At 31.8% G+C, this 22,197-nt stretch overlaps 2 protein-coding genes across 4 annotated transcripts; both read right to left on the bottom strand.

The window, feature by feature from the left end:
• Positions 1-9,798: 9,798 nt before the first annotated feature.
• Positions 9,799-11,049, bottom strand: LOC8258739 (universal stress protein PHOS32). The gene is made up of 4 exons (XM_002528466.4): positions 10,742-11,049; positions 10,505-10,614; positions 10,299-10,417; positions 9,799-10,096 (listed from the first exon to the last, which is right to left on the bottom strand). Exons 1-4 carry the CDS (start codon positions 10,914-10,916, stop codon positions 10,006-10,008), a joined length of 495 nt encoding a protein of 164 aa, XP_002528512.1. The 5' UTR covers positions 10,917-11,049; the 3' UTR covers positions 9,799-10,005.
• A 3,513-nt stretch (positions 11,050-14,562) lies between these two features.
• LOC8258738 (protein FAR1-RELATED SEQUENCE 5) lies at positions 14,563-20,894 on the bottom strand. 3 transcript variants are annotated; one of them, XM_015724956.3, is made up of 3 exons: positions 20,595-20,894; positions 19,128-19,687; positions 14,563-15,179 (listed from the first exon to the last, which is right to left on the bottom strand). In XM_015724956.3, exons 2-3 carry the CDS (start codon positions 19,650-19,652, stop codon positions 14,985-14,987), a joined length of 720 nt encoding a protein of 239 aa, XP_015580442.1. In that variant the 5' UTR covers positions 19,653-19,687; positions 20,595-20,894; the 3' UTR covers positions 14,563-14,984. The 3 variants fall into 3 exon arrangements, with proteins under 3 accessions (XP_015580442.1, XP_048230267.1, XP_015580441.1); XM_048374310.1 differs by having other exon boundaries at positions 20,737-20,892; XM_015724955.3 differs by having other exon boundaries at positions 20,494-20,891.
• Between the last annotated feature and the right edge of the window lie 1,303 nt (positions 20,895-22,197).

Below are 22,197 nucleotides of genomic sequence, written 5' to 3'. Positions count from 1 at the left end.
TCTTTTCTTTTCTCTACTCTGTGTCACTTCTTCATGTAATATGTGAATTTTTTCATTTTCTTTTGTTAATGAAATTTCTCATAGTTTATAAAAAAAAAAATTCTTAGCTTACATTTTACGCTACTGTTTTTAACCTACAGTAATTTAACTTTTAGCTTTTCTTAAACTCATTTTTACATTTCCAACTCATTAATCACATACTTCTTGCTCATATTTATATGCTCACAACTCAATTTTGCATCTTTTAACTCATTATTTGCTTACCTTTTAGCTCATTAATTAGCTCTGCGTAGTAATTTGGCAAAATTGTATCAGCTTAACTAAGAACCCAGGGTAATCTAGGTCCTTTTATTACCAACACAATCATCTAAATTAAAAGTTAAGTTATCACGCATTCTATCACCAGCTCCATGCCAACATGCTACTGCCATTTAGGTAACACGGGGGGCGGGTATGATTTAGTCATCCGAGCAACTAACCTGGTAGGTTGGCCGGGTTGGTTCTTTCTGTCTATGAAATCGCATTTGCAAAGCGTTCGATCTAAAGGTCTTTTCAAGTGCAATCTTACAAGTATCGGAAGGGGATCTTAGCTAGGGTCTTCTCGTAAGAGTTACTAGGTAAGACTTAGCTAGGATCTCGTAAGAGTTACTTAGCTAGTTGCATCTATTATATTTATTTGAGGTAATTAGCCTTAGGCATGCCCAACAATCAATCACACATTGTAGTTGCTAAAAGATTCAAACTGAGAAAATGATAATTTTAATTATTATAATTTAAGTTAGATATGGATAACTATTAACAGTAGCATCAAAATAAATGTGATACTAGTGTTGTTTAGTTTAATCTTTTTGCATTGATATTTTGTAATTTTTAATTCTTAATTTAGTTGTCAAAAGCTCTAGAATGTTTTAGAGACTTAGAGTTTGTGGTAGAGCTTAAGTCCATGAAAAAAATCTCCTTAAATCATGGAGAGTAAATAAACTACTTACTTGTATGTCTAGTATAAATATGTATGAATGGAAGTGAGGCTTTTAAGCCTTTTCTCCAACAATAAAAAAAATCTCATCTCCTCTCTAAACTAAGCCCAAAAACTCCAACAATTGGTGTCAGAGCTCTCATTTATCTTAGTAGGACTCTGTGTGTGAGAGAAAATAAGTAAAAAAACTCACATAAAATCTTAAACACTTAAAACACCTTATCAGAATTTTGTGATGGCAACCAACAACAATATATTAGGTTTGCTGCTATGGGTAGCTGTTGAAACGGAGATGGAGGTCAACCTGCCTGACTACCCAACTTTGAATCAATTTAGAATGTACAAAGAAAAGGTTTCCATGAATTTCAAAGCTCTTAGTACACTTCATGCTGCTGTAGATGAGACCATTTTCACAAAAATCATGGCTTGTGAAACTGGAAAACAAGTCTAGGACAAGTTGAAAACTGAATTCCAAGGCAGTGACAAGATAAAACAAATGCAGATCTTCAATTTGAGGAAAGAATTTGAACTTTGAGAATGAAGGACACTAAGAATGTGAAAGAATATATTGATAGAGTTATGAAGGTTGCCAATCAAGTCAAGCTGTTGGGTGAAGACTTGCCATAAAAGAGGATTGTGGAGAAAGTACTGATGACTCCTCTAGAGAGATTTGAGTCAAAAATTTCATCTCTTGAAGACATTTGAAACATGTCACAGCTCACACTAACTTAGTTTGTAAATGCTCTTCAAGCAGTCAAGCAAAGGAAGGCATTTAGAAAGAAAGCAAAAGTAGCAAATGAAGCTTTTGATACATCTCAAAAATCAAGTTTCCAAACTGAGAGCAGCAAAAAGAACTTTTATAGGAAAAAAAGGTAAGGAAAAAAGGGACCAACAAGGGTCTAGAGAGAAGAGTAGAAGAGGAGAATATCCTTGATATGCATAGTTTTACACATATTTGCTTGCATATTATTGTGTATTTTCTTAGCAATTATTGTGCTTTTATTCCAAGATCACCCGTGTTTTGTGTTCTTTTGCATTTCAAGAGAATTTATAGGACTATCATCAGTATTTGAGCAATTATAGATCAATACATGCAAAAACAGACCGGAATTCATCAAGATCGGACAAGAGCTCGCAGTGCATACATTGAGCACGGCCTAGGTCAAGGTCGTGCTGATCACCACAACCTGGACTCTAGCCGTGACCAACCATGAGCTTTTGGTCTTCAAAACATGGCATTTTGGGCACGGTTTCCATAGCCACCATGACCTCCAGCACGACCCGTGGTGGCTCAGCACTGGCGGGGGCACAACCATGAAGAAACCCTAATTGTTGAGATCCGAATGTTCAGCACGGTCTGGACTTCTGCCATGCTGACCAGCATGGCCTTGACCAAGAACACAAAGCAACAACAAATTACTAAAAGGTTGTGCTGAGACAATTATATAAGAAAAATTGTTTCTTTTAGAGTTAGCTAAGCAAGGAGTAAGAGAGAGCCCTGGCGGCTAGTTCAATTTTTGCATAATGCTGAGTTCGGGAGAGAGTTGCAGAGAGGAAAAATTCCGGAATCGCAAGGTTCCAAATGCAAAACAGTAGTGGAGCAATTCAAGAGGCAATTTGGGAGATTAATCATAGTGCAGATCCAGATTTGGAGCTATTCATCCAATTCGAGAGAAAATGGTGTACATGTTTCATTTTCATTATTCTTCCATTGTAATTGATTTCCTAAATTGTTTTAAACATGAACATGTTTAGCTAGATTGATTAAGTCCATTGGGATTTCTTTACTATGTTGGCTTAATATTATATTGTTGGATTGTTTGAGTTAGTTTTGTATTCTTCTTACTTTTAGTATTAATAAGATAATGCATTATTCATGAGACGTTGTGAATTGAAGTTTTTAGTTTGCTTTATGTGATTGAGAAGTCCATTTGGCAATTGAAATTTTGAATAGCAAGAACTGGTTAATAATCACTTAGAGATAAGGATAATTAACTAGCCGGAATAAGAATTAACAAAGCTTAATAGAGGCAGATTAAGGCTTAATACTAATTTAAGAATCAATCGTTAGGAAGAGATTCCAACTTTAGGTTACTAGGTTTAAGAATTCGGTTATCTCGAGAGAGAAACCGAATTCAGTTAAGAATTCGTCCACGGGTAGCATAATTAGACTCATCAATCCTTTATCTTTTGTTTGATTGCCAACTAGTTTAGGTTCCCTTTAGGTTTGCTTTCTTGTCTTGGTTATTTCATTTATCCATTCATTCCTGCATCTCCCTTAGACTTAGCTTGTAGCTATTAGTTAGTTTAGAGATTATTCATCATTCATTTTAGGTTAATATAATAAAAAATAAAGAAGTAACTATGGGCTTTCACTTTCCCGAGGAATACGACATTGATACTCGCCATGAGTGCTAGACTGCATCGATAGATTCACTGCCTTAGATTGTAGCTACCATAAATAGCCTATCAATCCTCCATGCTCTCATTGCAAAAAGACAAATCATATTGAAAACTACTATTGGTACAGACCAAGTGTTCAGTGCAAGGCTTTTAAGCAGTTTGGACACATTGAGAAAGTATGTCCAAGCAATAGCAACCTCAAGCTCAACCAGCTCAAGTCATTGAAGGAGCTGAAACACAATAAGAAAATGTATTTATTACAACAATAGTAGAAAAGTGTGCTGCTGCAACAATAAATTTAGGTGGATGGCTTATAGATAATGGCTGCACTCACCATATGACTTCAAATCTGTAAAGTTTCAAGAGAATAGACACAATATATTTCTCCAAAGTAAAGATTGGTGATGGGAGATGGCTTAAAGTACATGACAAGGGAGCTTTTGTGATCCAAACTCCATCAGGTACTAAATTACTTTCTGTTGTGCTCTTTGTACTTGAAATAAGTCATAATCTCTTGAGTGTTGGGCAATTGCTTGATAGAGATCAGGCCCTATTTTTTTTAAACAAAAGATGTGAAATTATTGATCTAATTGGTGAAAACCTTTTCTCTATTAAAATGCATAATAAAAGCGTTTATCTTGAATGGAAGCTTGCACAAGTCAAGCTTTCATTAGTTTGGAAGATGAATCATGCCTTTGGCATAAGAGGTTTGGACACACAAATTATGCTTCTTTAAAATAGCTTCAAAACAAGAAAAATGCTTTTTAATGTGCCTAGTGTATGCAACATATGCCATATAGGGAAGCTTAGTCAATCTCCAATTTCAACTAATCCAGCTTTTAAAGCGACTGAAATGCTACAATTAGTACACATAGATGTTTGTGGTCTTATGAGCACTCTCTCTTATAATAGAAGTAGATATTTTTTGTTATTCATTGATGATCTCACCAGATTTTGTTAGATATATTTTTTGAAGCAAAATTCAGAGATGTTTTCTATTTTTTAAATGTTTAAAGCTATTGTGAAAAACCAATGTGCTCGTGCCATCAAAACTCTAAGATCTGACAATGGCACTAAGTACACATCTCTCTAGTTTAAAGAATTTCTCCAGCATGCAGGGATTCATCATCAGTTCACTATCACTTACACCCCTCAATAAAATGATGTAAGTGAAAGGAAGAACATATCAATCATGAACATGGCAAGATGCTTGATGTTCGAGAAGGATCTTCCAAAGCAATTCTTGGGTGAGGCAACCAATATTGCAGTATATCTGCAAAATAGATTGTTGAGCAAAGTTCTTGGAGATAAAACACCTTATGAAGCTTGATTTGGTGTTAAACCTTCAGTTGCTCATTGAGAATATTTGGTAGCATATTTTATGCATTGGTGCCTGAAGTTAAAAGAGACAAACTAAATAAAAGAGCTGATGTCGGTATTCTGGTGGGGTACAACAGTGACTCAAAAGGGTATAGAAATTTTAATCTTGCAACACAACAATTGTTTTTAGACAGGAGTATGAAGATCGATGAAGATGGCAGTTAGAATTAGGAAAAGATGTCAATAAGCACTTTCAGGCAGCCTACAAATCTTGAAAAAACACCTCAAGATCAAATTGCGAAACTAGAAGGTGATTCAAATGATGAAGATTATATTATTTGAGATACCAAGACATTAGAAGGCATCTACAGCAGATTTAATTTAGCCCTGCTGGAACCTGTAGACATTGATGAAGTATTAAGAATTGTAGAGCGAAAAGCAGCAATGGAGGAGGAGCTCAAGATGATAGAGAAAATTTAGACCTAGGTGCTTGTGGATAAACCCATTGACAAACAAGTGATTGGTGTAAAATGGGTATTTAATTTGAAACTCAATATCGATAGGACCATCAAAAAGCATAAAGCAAGGATGGTTATGAGAGGCTATGCTCAACAGATTGGTGTTGATTTTTCAGAAACCTTTGCACCTGTAGTAAGGTTTAACACAGTGAGAATTCTTTTTGCACTCTCTGCTCAACTAAATTGGGAGGTATTCCAACTAGATGTGAAATTAGCTTTCTTAAATGGAGTGCTTCAAAAAGAAATTTATGTTGAACAGCCTAATGGTTTTGTTAAAGAGAAAGCACCTGACAAGTTCTACTTGTTGAAAAATGCCTTATATGGCTTGAAACAAGCTCCAAGGGCATGGTATGCAAGAATCAATGAGTTTCTGCTTAATTTGGAATTTACAAAGAGGTGCATGAATCAACATTATATATTAAGCTGGTCATGAAGATATTCTTATTTTATCCATCTATGTTGATGATATATTGGTGACAGGAAGTAATGTTGAAGCAGTCAAGGAGTTTAGAATTAAGATGAATGAGATATTTGAGATGAATGACTTGGGCAACATGGTATATTTTCTTGGAATGCAGGTCAAGCAATGTCGGCAAGGAATATTCATCTAACAAAAGAAATATGCTAGTGAAATACTAAAGAAGTTTGGTCTTACAAATTGCAAAATTATGAGCATACCTGCAGTACATGGAGATAAGTTAAAGAAAGAAGATGATTGAAGACCAGTTGATGCCTCTGTATATAAAAGTCTTATTGGATGTTTGTTGTTCTTATGTGCAACAAGACCTGACCTCATGTATGCAACAAGTGTGTTGTCAAGGTTCATGAACTTACCAACAAAGCTATATTTCAAGGGTGCAAAAAGGGTACTGAGATACATTCAGGGCACTCTTGATTTTGGCATACTTTACAAGAGGAGCACTACCATAAAATTGCTTATTTTACAAATAGTGACTGGGTAGGATCATCGGATGACATGAAAAGCACCATTGGTTACTGCTTTACACTTGGTTCAGGTGTCGTTTGTTGGAGTTTAAAGAAGTAGAATTCAGTTGCTCAATCAACTGCAGAAGCATACTACATTGCTCCTTCAGCTACTGTTAATCAAGCTTTATGGATGAGGAAAATTCTAGAAACTTGAAGTTCAACCAGAATAAAGCTACAGAAATATTGTGCGACAAATCAGCAATAACCATGGTTAAGAATCCAGTTTTTCATGGAAACATGAAGCACATTAAAGTCAAATATCATTCTATTAGAGAAGTAGAAAAATAAAATGAAGTTCAATTGCTGCATTGTGAAACTGAAGAGCAATTATTATCTTACAAATTTACCAAGGCATTGCAGAAAGGAAGATTTGACTTGCTAAGAGAAAGACTTGGAGTCATCAGCAGCACTAGCATCAAGGAGGAGTGTTGATAATAGCAGTAAAATAGTTGTGATACTAGTGTTGTTAGTTTAATCTTTTTGTCTTGATATTTTGTAATTTGTAGTTGTCAAAAGCTCTAGAATGTTTTAGAGACTTAGAATTTGGGGTAGAGCTTAAGTCCAGGAAAACATATCTTCTTAAATAAACTACTTACTTGTATTTTTAGTATAGATACATATGAATGAAAATGAAGCTTTAAGCCTTTTCTCCAACGACCAAAAAAAAATCTCATCTCCTCCCTAAACTAAGTCCAAAAACTCCAACAATAGCTAATTGTCATTAACATAGAACACTAATAAATAAGTTTATAGATTAAATATTTTATTCTTAGTCATTAAATAATCAATACATATTTTATTTTTTTATAACAGATAAATATTTATTGTTCATTTATTATTTGATATATAATTAAAAGGAGATATTATTAGATAAATAGTGGCTACCACATTATTGTAAGCACATCTAATAAGAATAAACCATATTAGTAAAACATCACCTTAAAAAATTCATTTAAACTAAATTATATCCATTTAATTAAAAATATTTACCATTACCCCAAATAATCAAACTTCCTTTTGTTATATAACTATATGAATGTCTGCTATATGATGGGCTAAAATATTATCAAAGATAATAATAAATTAACATTAATAATATGTATTATATATGAAACTTAGAGCTGAGTATGGATTGGTCCAATTCGGTTATCTATAAATCCCCAGTACCATACCAAACCTCGGTTCTTTTAAAATTGAAGGTACCAGTACCGTACCAAACATAAAAGGGTCCGTACCGTATTGTACTAATTTTTACGATTAAATATAGTTCGGTTCAGTGCTATTTTCGGTTCTAAAAAATTTTAAAAAATACAACTTTAATCTCATCTTTAATCAAACACATTTAGAGAAAATATGATTACCAACCTAAAAAAAGTAGCATGAAAATCTGAATTAAAATTGCAATCACATTCTTAACAACCTGTTTTACAATTCAGTCACTTGCAAGTATAACAATTCATTCAATGTTCAAATACAAACTATTAAAATATATGTTACTACTAGCATAAAAATATTTTACAGATGGTGATCATTAAAATAAAAAAAATTTCACAGTTGCAGCCGGCAATCTACCCATCAAAAATAAAAATAAAAAAAAAAGAAAAATATTTGGGACTGAACAATGACGGTACAATTATGGAAAGAGAGAGCGCTAAAGAGGAAGACGTCTAGGCGAGCTAATTTCTTCCTTCTTCCTTTTGATTTTCTGTCTAGAAATTTGCCTTAGGGATTTTGTCTTTCTGAATTGAAAATTGAGAGGTGCAGTGGTGTGTTCTAAAGAGGAAGACGTCTATGCGAGCGAATTTCTTCCTTCTTCCTTTTGATTTTCTATTCAGAAATTTGCCTTAGAGATTTTGTCTTTCTGAATTGCAAAATGGGAGGTGCGGCGGTGTATTCTAAAGAGGAAGACGGTGTGTTCAAATTGTTAGGTGTATGCTTGTAGTATGTGGTAAGAAAAGATATTAGGATTAAGTTAGTAGATAGTAAATTATAAATTTAGTGTTAAAGTATGTATATTAGTATCAGTATACTATATGATATATTAATATATAACTTATATTTTTTTATAGAGTATAAAGTACATTATAATATTATAGTTATTTTTAATATGTAGTATTTTTATTATTTCAATAATACTTGCTTGAATTATATAAAATGATAAATATAAAATAATTTTTTTATAGAGTATAAAGTATTTTTAATATTATAGTTATTTTTAATAGGTATTATTTATATAATATAAATAATTATTAATAAATATATGTAAAAAATTTGGTTCTATATTTTGGTCTGGATCAGTACAAGACGGATCGGTTCTGGTACAGTTATAGTACGATTTTTACTAAAGAACCAGTACCATACCGTAATAGAAAAAAAATTCAGATAAGTTCAATTCGGTTATAAAAAATTTCGGTTATTTCAGTTTTGGTATTTTTCGGTACGATTATTCGGTTCCGGCGAGAATCATCGAGATACATGCTCAACCCTAATGAAACTCCTTGAAGATATAATAAAAATTAGCATATTAAACAATTATATAACATGAATCATTTGCTACTAAGCTTCATCGTGATCGGTGCCTTACATATTATTAGTGACTTTAAAATTCAATACTTTTTACTTTAATTCACTTTTATAAAATATTTAAAAGAAATCATGAAGAACTTAAAAATTTAAAACTTGCATGATTAAAAGTTAGGGAGACGACTAATATAGAAAATGCGATAAAATTTTTAATCAAATTATTAAGAGAAAAGGAGAGGAAAGAAAATAATATATTAGAAGAACAATTAAATTAAAAAATTAGAAAGAGTGCTATATACAAAAAAAAAAAAAAAAAACTATGCTAGAATATATACTAAATTTCTTAAAAAAAAAAAACAAAATACATAAAAACTATTTTAGAAAATAGAGAGATGTATCTACAAATAGAAAACATCTCTTAAAATATTAGTTGTATATAAAAAAAGAGATTATAAATTTGAATTTAACTAACTTGACATAGAAAAAATAGAAGAGAACAAAAATAAATTCACATAAAAAAATTTATAATGAACATAAGAATAATAAAAAAATTGAATTTAAAAAATGACAGTCACTTATGAATAAAATAAAATAATGATAAAGAAAAGAAACATAAATAATTAGAGCTTCAGATTTTTTTATAAAAAAGAAAAACGCAAATAAGAGATTAGGAATTGAGAAAATTAATAATTATATGTGGAAGAGAGAGATATGGAAAAAAAAATGAAGAAATTTAGATAAAAGAGCAATGGAAAAAATGAAGATATAAATATTAAATAACTAAAGCTTTGAATTACTTCATTTTAAGAGAAAGAAAAATAATATATTAGAATAATACATCTAAATTTAAAAAAATAAATACCTTAAAGAATAGAGAGAGCGTCATTTAGAAAAGAAATTATATTAGTTAGTAGATTACATATATATATATATAACATGACAGATATAATCTGTTTCTTTTTTTTAAAATATAGACATATTTTAAGCACCAATCATTTTCGATATATTATATATGCACATATACATTCAAATGCAGGTGAATTAATCAAAGATCGAAGTAAGATGGAAGACTTTAGCCAACGACAAGTCCTTAATTAATGATAAAATAGTTTAAACATTTCGTGTACATTAGCAGCATAATATTGCCAGAGTTTTCATGAAATAAATAGACCAAATCTGTACCAAACGCACATTGATGAACCTCACAGCATATGCAGTGATTTGGCAGTAATCTGCATAATTCTGTCTCTGCCATGGAGATTGTCACTTAAAATAGTATTATGGCTTGGATGATTGTGCACCCTTAACCACAGTAACTGGGCATGAAGCATTTGTCACCACATAGTTGCTCACACTTCCAAGTAATTCCCTGTCATGTCAATATGTATCTGGGTCAACAGAGAATTTGATAAAATTTCATCTCTATAGAATTTGATCCTGAATGTTTGATTTTGTATGTAGGTAGTTACATGTCTTAATTTGAATAAATTCTCAAATTCAAGCTCTTCTTTTTCTTTTGTAACTGGAAAAGAATTAAGAAAAGAGTCATTAATATGAGAAGCAATTATTACCTTTTAATAGGGCCTAAGCCTCTGCTTCCAATGACAAGTGAATCGAGCTTAAGATCATCCACAGCATCACACAACTTCTCCCTTGGATCTCCCCAGTAAACCTTTGCCACCACCTTAGCCTGTGCCAGTAGACCACTTTCATACATATGTATAGCTTCTAAATTTCAGAGAGAGAGAGAGAGAGAGGGGGATGATGATGTACATACCCCTTTGGTCCTGGACACAGTATCAAGAAAATCAAGAACCTCAGGATCCCGAGAGAGGCCATACTGCTTCGAATAATTGATCTCTCTGAATTCTTCAAGAGGGACTAAAGCTGCACCCATCAAAACCAAGAAAATCAAAATCAACTGTGCATGAAACTAAGAACATATACATAAAGTCAATGAGTCTTTCTTTGGTATAGGATCCTGTGAGTAAAGTAAGATAAAGTAGGTAGATACGTGATCCGGTGGCTTCAAAAAGCTGCTTCCTAGTATGATCAGCTTTGGGTGGCTGAACTTGGATCAACACAACCATATCTCCACTATCTATCAGATTTTCTGCAGCCCAACGGAGGGCTGCCTTGCTGGTTGGAGAGTAATCCATGGCGATTCCAACTGTACATGCTTTTTCCATCTCTCTCTCTCTTTCAAAATGATGAAATTGTTGTTTCAGTGTTTCTTCAACCAGTCGCTATGGTACTTGTAGTCGTTTTAGGTTTGGATTCTCCAGAAAAAGGAGCTTCTTGAAGGTGCTAGTATCAAACTATCTGTCAAATATATATATATATATATATATATCAGAGGAACAAAGAAAGAAAGAGTTAAAAGGGAACAGAACAGAATTTACAACTTTATTCCTTTTCTGACGAAATATATATTTTCTTTTACGAATCAAATTTGGACAAAAAGAGGAAGAATTTAGCACAAAGGTTGCAATACCACTTGTAAACGTTACTCACAGAATGTTTATGTATTCTTAGCCATTGGATCAATCAAGAAATTGTATTTGGAATCTATTGAAGTAACAGTTGGAAAATGTTTTGGATTGATATGTTTTAATCCGAATAAGAAGAAAGTGACGCATAATTTAAATTTTATAATTCATTTTTATACGAATTATTCATATAATGATAAAGCCTAATATATTCAGAATAATCAAAAAAATCCTAACAACTGATTTACGTTCACATATCTTTTTCTAGTAAATGATGTATGAAATATACCTTTTTTAATTGCGTTTGTTCACCTACCCTAAACACCTAAATGCATCAAATTTAAGTGTATTCAATCTTGATTTCAAGGTCAATAAATGCCAACAGGAATGTTTCTTGATGTTGTATATGGTTGAAAGTGAAATTATGGGAGAATATTATGAGCTTTAAATCACTTGATACAAGGGGCTCTGTTGCTGGTTTTTTTGAAGTAGTATTAATGTATTACCATTATTTTCTAAAATTCATTTACTTCCAACCCTCTCACATTATGTTGTATTTTTCTAAAGTTGACAATTCCTATTCTAGCATATGAATTTCTTAATTGCATTCTTTGATCATTTCCCCCTTTTTCTTTTTCTTTTTTCTCTTTTTCCCCATATTTGAATTGTCACTCACTCCTAAAAAAGTTTTGTATTCATAATCAATAGTAGATACAATTTTTGTCTATCCAAAAAGAAATATATGTATACAATTTTTGTATTTATAGTGAAGAAGTGCGAATAGAGACAAATAGAATTTAGTATATTTAAATTTTACTGATAGAAAGTTATATAATTATGTCAGATTTTAGTATTTCATCAATAAAAAAATCATCAAATATTTGATGTCTATACGACACATTCTGTAAGTAGAATTTTAATAGGTGAATTTTTTATCCATTTAGTAATAGAATTAAATACTATTTAATTTTTAAAGTTTAGTATAATGCATAAATCGGTCTCTATATTTTTATATTATATTAAAATCTTTTTGAGTTTTAGTTGAAGGACTAAATTAGTGATTTAATATTATAATTTGATCCTTAAATTTATCATTAAATATCAAACTCGTCCAAAATTATTTTTATTATTAAATTAGAGTACAATTTTATTTTTAGCAAAAGTTAGTTTTAGTGTCTAATTAAAATAATTAATTAATTTCTTTTGCTCTAATATTTTATTTTAATACAATTTAATCCAAGTAAATTTAAACATTTTAAAACTACTTATATTTATAATTAAAAATGTCATTCTATTGTTATTTTTATTATACATTATAATTAAACTATATTAAAAGTATAAATTAAATTAAATAATAATGTTTGAATCTAGCAAAATAGTCTAGACACTAATTAGCTTCACAAAAACAAATGTTGAAATTGACAAATCCACCATTATCAATGAAGAAGATCATGATAATCTTGTACGTTGAAAATAAAGCTATTAATCAACCATTTCAATGAAATTAATACGAGTAAATTTTTTATTTTTAATATAGTTTGATTTTAGTATCTAATAAAAATAAAATATTTTAACTATTTAATTTATTTAAAAATTTAAAATTAAACTACATAATAATTTAATAATATTAAATAAAAATAAGTGTTTTTAATAAGTTTATATCTTTTTAGGATTAAATTATGCTAAAAAAATAAAAGATATAAACAAGTAAAGAATATTAAATTTTAAATTATTTTAATTAGACACTAAAACTAACTTGTGCTAAAAATAAGATTTTAAACTAATTTAATAATAAAACTAATTTGGACGAATTTGATATTTAATAATAAATTCAATGATTAAATTGTAATATTAAATTACTAATTTAGCCATTCGACTAACATAAAAGATAGTAATAGTTAATTTTATTAAAACTCAAAGGGATTTTAATGTCATAAAAAGAATATAGGGACCGAGTTTATGTATTAAACCAAATCTCAGAGGTTAAATAGTATTTAACTCTTAGTAATACAAGTGTTCTTTTTAGTAATTGTTAGTTTAATGATTAAATGTCTATATAATATCATTTATTAGTTAATATAAATATTAACACTTATAACTAATTCTTACTTTCTTTAACTTTGAAATTGTTGATTATTATACAAAATCTTTTTAGTCCCATTGCAAAATTTTTTAATTTGAGTGTCAAAATTTATACCAATATTATTTAGGTAATTGGATAACATATTAAAAAGCCTATCAATGTATTAAAAAGTCTATTAAAAGTATTTTAGTAAAAAATTTCTAAAAATAATAATAAAATTAGTTAAAATACCTAAATTTTTTAATGTTTATGCAAACTGAAACTAACCTATAAACAGAGTAATTAATACCATTTTTACCAGTATTTTAAAAATTGAATCAAACAAGTCAGTTCAACCTAGAACCAGTAACCCTAAATAACTAAATTTATGGTTTAACTAAATTGAACGGCATAAGCTAACTAAATTGGAAAAACCAGTTCAACCGGCGTGTTGCCATATATCCATAAAAGAAGATTACTAAAAGAATAAATAAAAAATTATAACACCAAAGATTGAATAATTTTGTATTTAAGATTATTAGAACTTGTATATAAAAAAAAAAAAAAAAGTAATTATTTTTTAAATCTAATGTTTATAATACTTTTAACAATATATTTTTATTTTATTATTGTACTTATAAGCTTGATAACCAAAATAAAGATTATAATTCTATTAATATATTTTTATTTAAATTTATTATTTAATTATTTAAACTTTACTAAATATTATTAAAAATTAAGAATTTATCATTAGTTTATTATAATAACTATTTTAAAATATAATAAATAAAATATAATTAGTTTTTATTAGACTAATCTAACAGGCGATTCAACATATCAAATCGGTTGAACCGACAGATCCGACCGATTGAACTTATAGATTGGTCCGTTTTGAAAACATTAATTTTTTACTTTTCATATCCTTCTCATTTTTAATATTACATTTAGTTGAAATAAAATTTTATAAAAAGAAATAATAACAACAATCAGGTTGTTCACTTTTTGGAGATGTACATAATTTACGAAGACTGTATCCCCCCAATAGAATAAGCTTGGGAGTCCATACTTTCTACACAAGAAATGTAGCTTTAAAGAGTAGGATAGTTACAAGAGGCACAGGGACATGACCTAAATGCCATCCTGCTAAATTACAAGACAAAATACTTTTTGCATACAGAAATGACAAAGAAATACCACCCATATCTGGAGAAATTAAATGGCCTCAAAGGAAAAGGAAAAGCAAATACAATTAGGTCAAAAAGGAAAAGAATATAGCACAAGGAGTAAAAAAGAAAAACATTTTAATGCTATACAAAACAAGAAGCTGGAATCAAGTTCTACATAGAATGCAATAGAATGTAATGTTCGGCTTCCTAGGGACTTGATGCCTCCCTATTCAGTAAGATAAATTTCACAATTTTGCCACGAACATGCAGAGATGGGATTGGAGAACTATACATCACCTCTCTATATCTCCTAGCCACCACGGGCTCCATAAATAGGAGCATAGTATTGCCTAATACTCGAATGAATGCTGCTAACCTGAACATTTTTCACAATGTGTAACTACCTGGAAATCTAAGGAACTAAACAAGTCAGAATGTGACATCTAAACCATGAGAATCTGTTGCTATTCAACAGTATTCTGTATACCAATTGTTGATTTTGTACTTCAGCAATGTGAAAAAGAACCAAAATTGCTGGAACTATACACGATTCTGTTGCTCTTGGGTCTCCATCTCTCTCACACTGTCTACTATGTGATGGATCTTCTTTGATAGACTCTCATTGTGCTCCTCAATTTGCTCAAATATCAATTCCAAATGTCTTTTATAGGTTGCAGCTCTCTTTTTCTCTATAGCCAGCTGCTGTGATAGCTCCCGAATTTTATCATGTTCATTCTGCCAATAAATAAACTAAAAGATAAGTCGCAATACCATCAATATCTCAATTAGGCAACACAAGAGTTGATATCCCACTAAAAAAGCAAAATGTTTCTCGACTTTAGCCATGGAGAAAAGAGGGGCCGATGTCATGATAGGAAGAAAGGCACAAAAGAAGGATTAGAGAAGAAGATGGCATGTCATGATATCAACACCAGCAAGCTTATATGAGAAAGAAATTGACACTGATTGTCAAAGCATAGTCATCCAACCATGAATGGATTGGCAACTTATTTGTAGAGTAAAACATTAGTAGTTTTTGAATCATTAGAGGCCCTAGAACCCTGACCAGAGATAAAATCATCAATCAAAAGTAAACTAGAAGGGACAAAAACACTCCAAGTCTATTGGTGTATATGCCTACCGGTACATCATAGTACCATAAATCCCGCAATGGTCAGAGAGGATTGGAGGCTTATAAAGGAGGAACATCCCTTTGCCTATTCAGTTGGAAGCCCTAACCTTGTTATGTCTGACAATGCAAAAGAGGAGTGGGGGGAACAGGGACCAAATAATGATAGCTCGATCTTTAATACATTCTAGTATTGTATTTTGATCTCCATGAAATTTTTTATGAACAATTGATGCAATATAATACAAGATTTTCTGAGACATCGCTTAATTTGTAGACCAGAATGTTTGAAGCTGAATTAAGAACTTCAACTATGGGATGGCAGAAGCAGTATCATGGCCACTTAAATTGCATAGCACAAAAGTTGGGATTGATTTTCAAAACTTAGATACACAGTTTGTAACCTAGACCTAAATTCTTCCACACTGGATACCTGGAAAATTATCTGAAAGCTAGGTTAATAGAAGCTACACCATCGATTAAACACCATGTAATATAAAATCTCAACTGCATTGCATCTGTTAGTTATAATGCCTACAAATTTGTTTATGGTCATTCTAGTAAAAGTAGAAAAAGTAAACAAAAAAGAAGCTGCAGCAAAGATCTTTAAGCTGGCATGGAAATAAATCATATTGGCTGGAGATAAAAAGATTGGAGTTCCAATAAACAGTGAGAAATATCTATCAATAAAGAGAAGAACAGTATGCTTCCAGGTACTCCTGTAATAATATTTGCAGTGCAGTTTTTTATTTATCTAAGCAATTAAAATTAAAGAAACAAAATTAAGTGCAGCTATAGAATAATGAAAAGTGGCATCCAAAAGAAGCATGCAGAAGTGCATGCTCGCATGCATATTCACAAATTAGAGTGAGAACTAATTAGAAAAGGATTTTGCATTATCATTCCAATAAGCCCAAGATTAATTAATTCCTTCAAGACCTTTAACTAAATAGGTAGTGCCAAATTAACCTTTCACATTAATATTACTTAGCTTTGTGAACAAAATGAAAGCTAATAAATCAGCTCTCACCATTCTCCAAGAGGATTACTTGAAACATTTTCCAAAAATTATACAGCATTGTCGCTCATTGACGAGGTGACATCACTACATCGAAAGCCAAAACAACTAGGCAAGAACTCCATTAGCATCAGCACTGGGTCAAAAGAATCTCTGTATAGGTTATTTGATGATTATTCTCTTACAGAATACCTCAACTAATCTTTTTGGGGGGCACAAAGAAAAAATGTACAGAAAGCAGAAACTAAACTCAACAACACTGGGCAGTACACATAAGCACCTCAAAGGAAAAGAAAGAATCAACACAACCATGAATGCTAAGCTTATCCTGTAGCTTATATGTCGTTTGAAAGCTGCTTCAAGGATCCAACGAATAGCTAAGGTTTGTTGATGATCCCTGGCTACAATCCCAGGGACATCATAAATAGTACCTGCTACTCCTACCTTTTCCACTTCGCATATGGGCTTTATATGCACTTAAGTCAACCTAAATCCTAAATCCCAAAATGAGGCTCATCACAAAATCATAGAAGCAGGTTTCTGAATTTTTTCCACCTTATTTATATAGCCACTCGAAAACATCATCCATCATCCTAAAAGCCTAAATAACTAACATGTTATAGGAAAGTAAGACATGCCATATGCCTGAAGTACTAAAGATAGTTTCCAAGTAGCTATATAGAGCAAGATTGTTCCAGTTTCATCAAACAGAAATTATCATCAGACATGCCTTTAGTCCCATCTGATCCCAAACTATAATAACACCAACTAGTAAAAGATCTTGGCAAACCCTAAGTTCATTAGTGCAAAGCATAAACCATCTGATCCCCTGTTTAGGGCACATTTCATTTCCTCAAGGTCATAACAAAATATGGGGGGAGGGGGGGAGGGAAGTACTTCAGGCAGCTCTCCTATATTTTGTGCAATAAAAAAATTTTAACAATCAGGATTGAAAATTTATAGTAATAATCACAATTATAGCATAAATAAATAAAAAAATTTGCTGCAATATCTAATCGAATACCTACTACAAGTCCAGAATTGGATGAAATATAGGAAATAAAACTTGCCCCTTTATTCTTTAAATGTCAATGTATAACTATAAGGCAGTTCCCAATCAATTTTTGTTACTGAGTTGCACACAATGCAGCTTGATAAATGCCACATGCAATGGAAATTTCCTTGTGAAAACTCTACAACTAATTAGTTAAAAGATAGCTATTGATACATGATGCCAAGGGGAAAACATGTTTAGTCTAAACATAGGGTTAGAGCCCAAAGATAACAGGCATCTAAGCAAGGTTATAACTGCAAAAGAAAATAAAAGCAAACAAAATAGGATGACCTTGCACCAGACTCACCCCTAACAAGAACACCTCACAGATAACAAAAGCATGACCCGGGAATCCATCGTCAATCTAATTAATAGATATGGAGAATTACAAATCAGCACTTGGTTTCCTAGTCTGTTAAAGATTTGTGCTACTGAATGTAAGAAAGATCCATCTTTCATTCGATGGCTGGACTAGACGAAGTACAATATTTAAATAAAACTCAAAAAGCTCAAAACCACTGCCAGGAACTGGGAATATTATTATATTATAATCCAAAAACCCCATGAAAATGAATTAATTCAGCCAATTTTCTTGTACCTTCAATAAAACATATTTCTTAAAAACCTTCTATACACCTTCTGATGATCCCATGAGTATGCTACACAAATTAATGAAGAACTTGTTCTTATCTAGACAAAATTCAACAGTTTTCTCAGCATCACAGTTATACCAAATTCAACAACCCTTGTTAGCTTTAGCTTTGACTCCGTCTTTTTCTACCAGGAAGGAACCATATCAAAAATATCAAAATTCCAAGTACTTACATCAACTGACAGTTCATCCCAATCATCCACTCCATTATATAGTCACAAAAGCTTAAATTGAACACTGGAATTAAAGCTTGAACTACATAGGTTACTGGATATTGGAGTAGCACCAATTATTAACTCAATCATAACTCAGCAAGCATAACAGAGAAGATAATGCATTCATACAAGCAGTGTCTCATAATCATTGACGACATAAATCCTTTATAGACTGAATTAACAGTTGTCTAACAAATGACCAGAAAGTAAAGACTGGTGATAGAAAACATGAAAACTGCTCTAAAATCTTGTGGTTGCCAAAGCGTTTAACCTACAAATACAGAATGCATTAAGTAACAGTGACTGTCGTAACCTAGGGCTACTTTGGCATTCTTCAGATTCTTTAGATGTTTCTGCAAGCAAAATCCTATTCTAAATTCTATAAAATACCTATAAAGAGTTTCTTACATGGAAATATAGTCTAATGATCATAAATAATAGCACAGCTTATGTGACTCTTCAAAATTAATCGACATTTTTCAGGCAGGTCAAGTTCATGTAACTTTCCTTTAACTTTTCAAAAACATTAAAAATAATGATAATAAAATAATCATATGATCTAGTCATGCATAATCTATCAAGAAAACAAAGAACAACAAGAGAGCAAGATCTAACCGGATACTGATCATAAATGCAATCCCTACGGCCTTTGCCAGGTGTCAAGGGATGAGTGTGCTCTTTAACAAACTTTGTAACAACCCATTTACCAGAGCTTACTTTCCTCACCAAAATCATTGCTCTGCAGCCAACCCTCGTTTCTGCCCTTTGTCTTACAATTTTTTCACGCTTATCAGGCATTCTAAAGCCCTCTTTATTACAAACAAGTGCCCTACCAATAGCAGTTCCATCACGCCTTGACCGAGAGAGTTTACTTACACGAATAATGAATCCCACGCGTGTGGCATAAGCATTGTAGAATGCATGTGCAGCTGCTTCAGATTCAAACTCCTGTCCCACATAGGGCTCATCTGCTGGAACCACATCTACAGATGGAACTACATCTGAGATTGTATCTTTGTTGAATGATTCTATATCCAATTTATCATCCTCATCTTGTTGAAACTCCCCATCACCAGAACTTACACCAATTTCATTTTCTTCACCTGTCCTACTACAGTCCACCTCAACTGTTCCCACCATGACACCATTGGCATCACCATTAATCCCAAACTCCACTGCAACAATAAGCAACTAGTTCAATAGCTCATACCGTGGCAGTATCAAATTTACTAAGATAAAAGTTATCTTCTGACCAAAATTAGAAAAGGGGAGCATCTAATTGTCAGTCAAGAATTTGCTGTTCGTTGCCACAAAATAGCTTGCAAAATTCGAAAGGGCCCATATTATTTTAGTAAGCTTTAGTTGGATTTCTGCTTATCTAAAAGATTACAACGAAAAGTCTCCTCCTTTTTCTTTTTAGTTCTATATTCCTTAATTCATAAATAAGAAACTTTGGCCTATAATCATGTGCAAGAACTCAATTCAATTAAGTTGTTGCAAAATCATGTCATTTGTGGCATAATTTAACTTCTTTCAAAATGTCTTTTTTTTAAAAACAATTGAAAGAATTAAATTCTAGCAACTATAACCTTTCCAAATATGAGAAACTGACGAAAACAGAACTCGCTGAATTGAATTCTTGCATTTATTATAGACTTTCGAAACACTATGATAACTTTTCATAAAAGAATTAAAATGTCTGATTGTTATTAGCAAGGTAGGATTCAAAAATGAGAAACTTCGATTAAGGAGTTCAACCTGAGCAATTTAATTCCAAAAAATAATTCTAACATAATATGAAATTAGGGTAGAAATATAATTCCACTGTTTAGTGTTCAAAAATGAAGTTTCCAGAAATGGTTATGCGAACAAGCACCCAATTATTAAAGGACAGCACAAATTGCTCAAAACACAATATTCACAACAATACCAACAACAACAACAACAACTAAAATAAGGAAAAGGAAATTGAGAAGCTTACTTCAGCTAGTGATGCGATCGCACCAATAAATAATAACTTTTTTTGTAATTGAGGCAAAGAAAGAGAATTGTAAAATATGGAAAGATGTGAAATTTTTATACCGGCGGTGAAAGGGGTGGCTACCGGCGATGATGATTTTCAATAAAAGGGGTAAAAAAGGTAATCATGCGGGACAGATGACGGTCAAATTGCCAGCGTTGGTAGCATTGTAAACAACTAAAGATTGGTTGTTGACGGTGGTACCTGTGATTGAACTGGGGGATTGCGGTTAGAGATTTTCAGTGGCTAGGGTTCAGACTTGGTGGTGAGGTCTCCAATTCGATTCTTTTATTTTCTTTTAACGGATTGTTTGTTTCATAGGAAGTACAGCGAAATTGGTGTAAGAAAAAGAAAAAAAAATTATAATCATTCTAAATTAATAATTATTCGTTTCTAATAATTACTTTTATCTTATAAATCAAAGTATTTAAGTTAAACTTTGGAAAAATTACACCAATAGTGTATGAACTTTCCCATTTCTGCTGATTTGGTACCTGAATTTGTTATTACAACTAGTGCCTCATCTATGTAAAAGTAGCAGTGATTCTAATCAATTTGCCTCGACCAAACTATTAATTAGGCAAGGTGATTTTTTTTTTATTTCGATGAAAATACCTTTATGTTGTTTATGGGACTAAATTGTTGGACTTAAGGTGCTTAACGCGTGAAGCTAGAAAAAGAGAAAAAAAAAATCAAAAATAGAAAAATAATGAGAAGAGGAAACCAGGGATAAAGAAGAAATTGAGCAAAATAGAAGGCAATGCAAGGTGCTCATATTAGAAAAAAGAAATAATCTTATTACTAAGAAGAAGGACCTTACATCATCTGCAATAAGAACAAAAACCTTAGGAGGGACATCATCCATCCAAATGAATTCTAAACAATAGCTGGTTGAAAGCGAGACAAAAAATGGGCAACTTTGTTTGCCAATCTAGGACATACTGCACTAAAAAATTTCCTACAAATTGAGCCAATGTTGATATGTCATCAATAATAAGCTCATACAACATATCAACAGTACTCTTACCATTTAGTCCATCGACCAACACTTTACTGTGATATTCTATACACAATTATTTATACCACTTTGTAGGACCACATCAAAAGCTCACCTCCTCATCAATTGTACTATTGTTTGTCACTTGCATTCATTTTGATCAAGCTATCATCACCTTACCTTTCTCATTTTTGCACATAAAACCTAGACCCACCGACCCATCCTTAAACTTTGCTACATCCGAGTTAACTTTATGAGTTCCACTCAGCAAAGGCTGCCAAGAGTTTGACAGCGATGCAAGGTTATTGACTATCTGTGGATGCATTTTACAGTCCTTGAATTCCAGCCACGAACGTTTTGCCATATCAACGATATCTATTGGTGTGCTGCGTTTGTCCTTGAAACACACTTAATTTCTACTATTCCAGAGAACCCAAGCCAGCATCATCATAATCTCAATATAATCCTTTGGATATAAGTTCATCGTATCCCCCATAAATTATCTAAATTAAGTATTAACAATAGCACGAACGTCAATTCTTAAGGGACTGCAGTACCACACTTTTACTGCTAATGAATAGGATATTAACAAATGATTTAAGGACTCTAATCGTAACTGCACATAACACACATAATATCAATATTACTTCTCTAGAATATGGCTTCTC

The sequence above is a fragment of the Ricinus communis genome, chromosome 5 (assembly GCF_019578655.1).
Source record: "Ricinus communis isolate WT05 ecotype wild-type chromosome 5, ASM1957865v1, whole genome shotgun sequence".
Lineage (NCBI taxonomy): Eukaryota > Viridiplantae > Streptophyta > Magnoliopsida > Malpighiales > Euphorbiaceae > Ricinus > Ricinus communis.
This window is presented reverse-complemented; position numbering and strand designations above follow the sequence as displayed.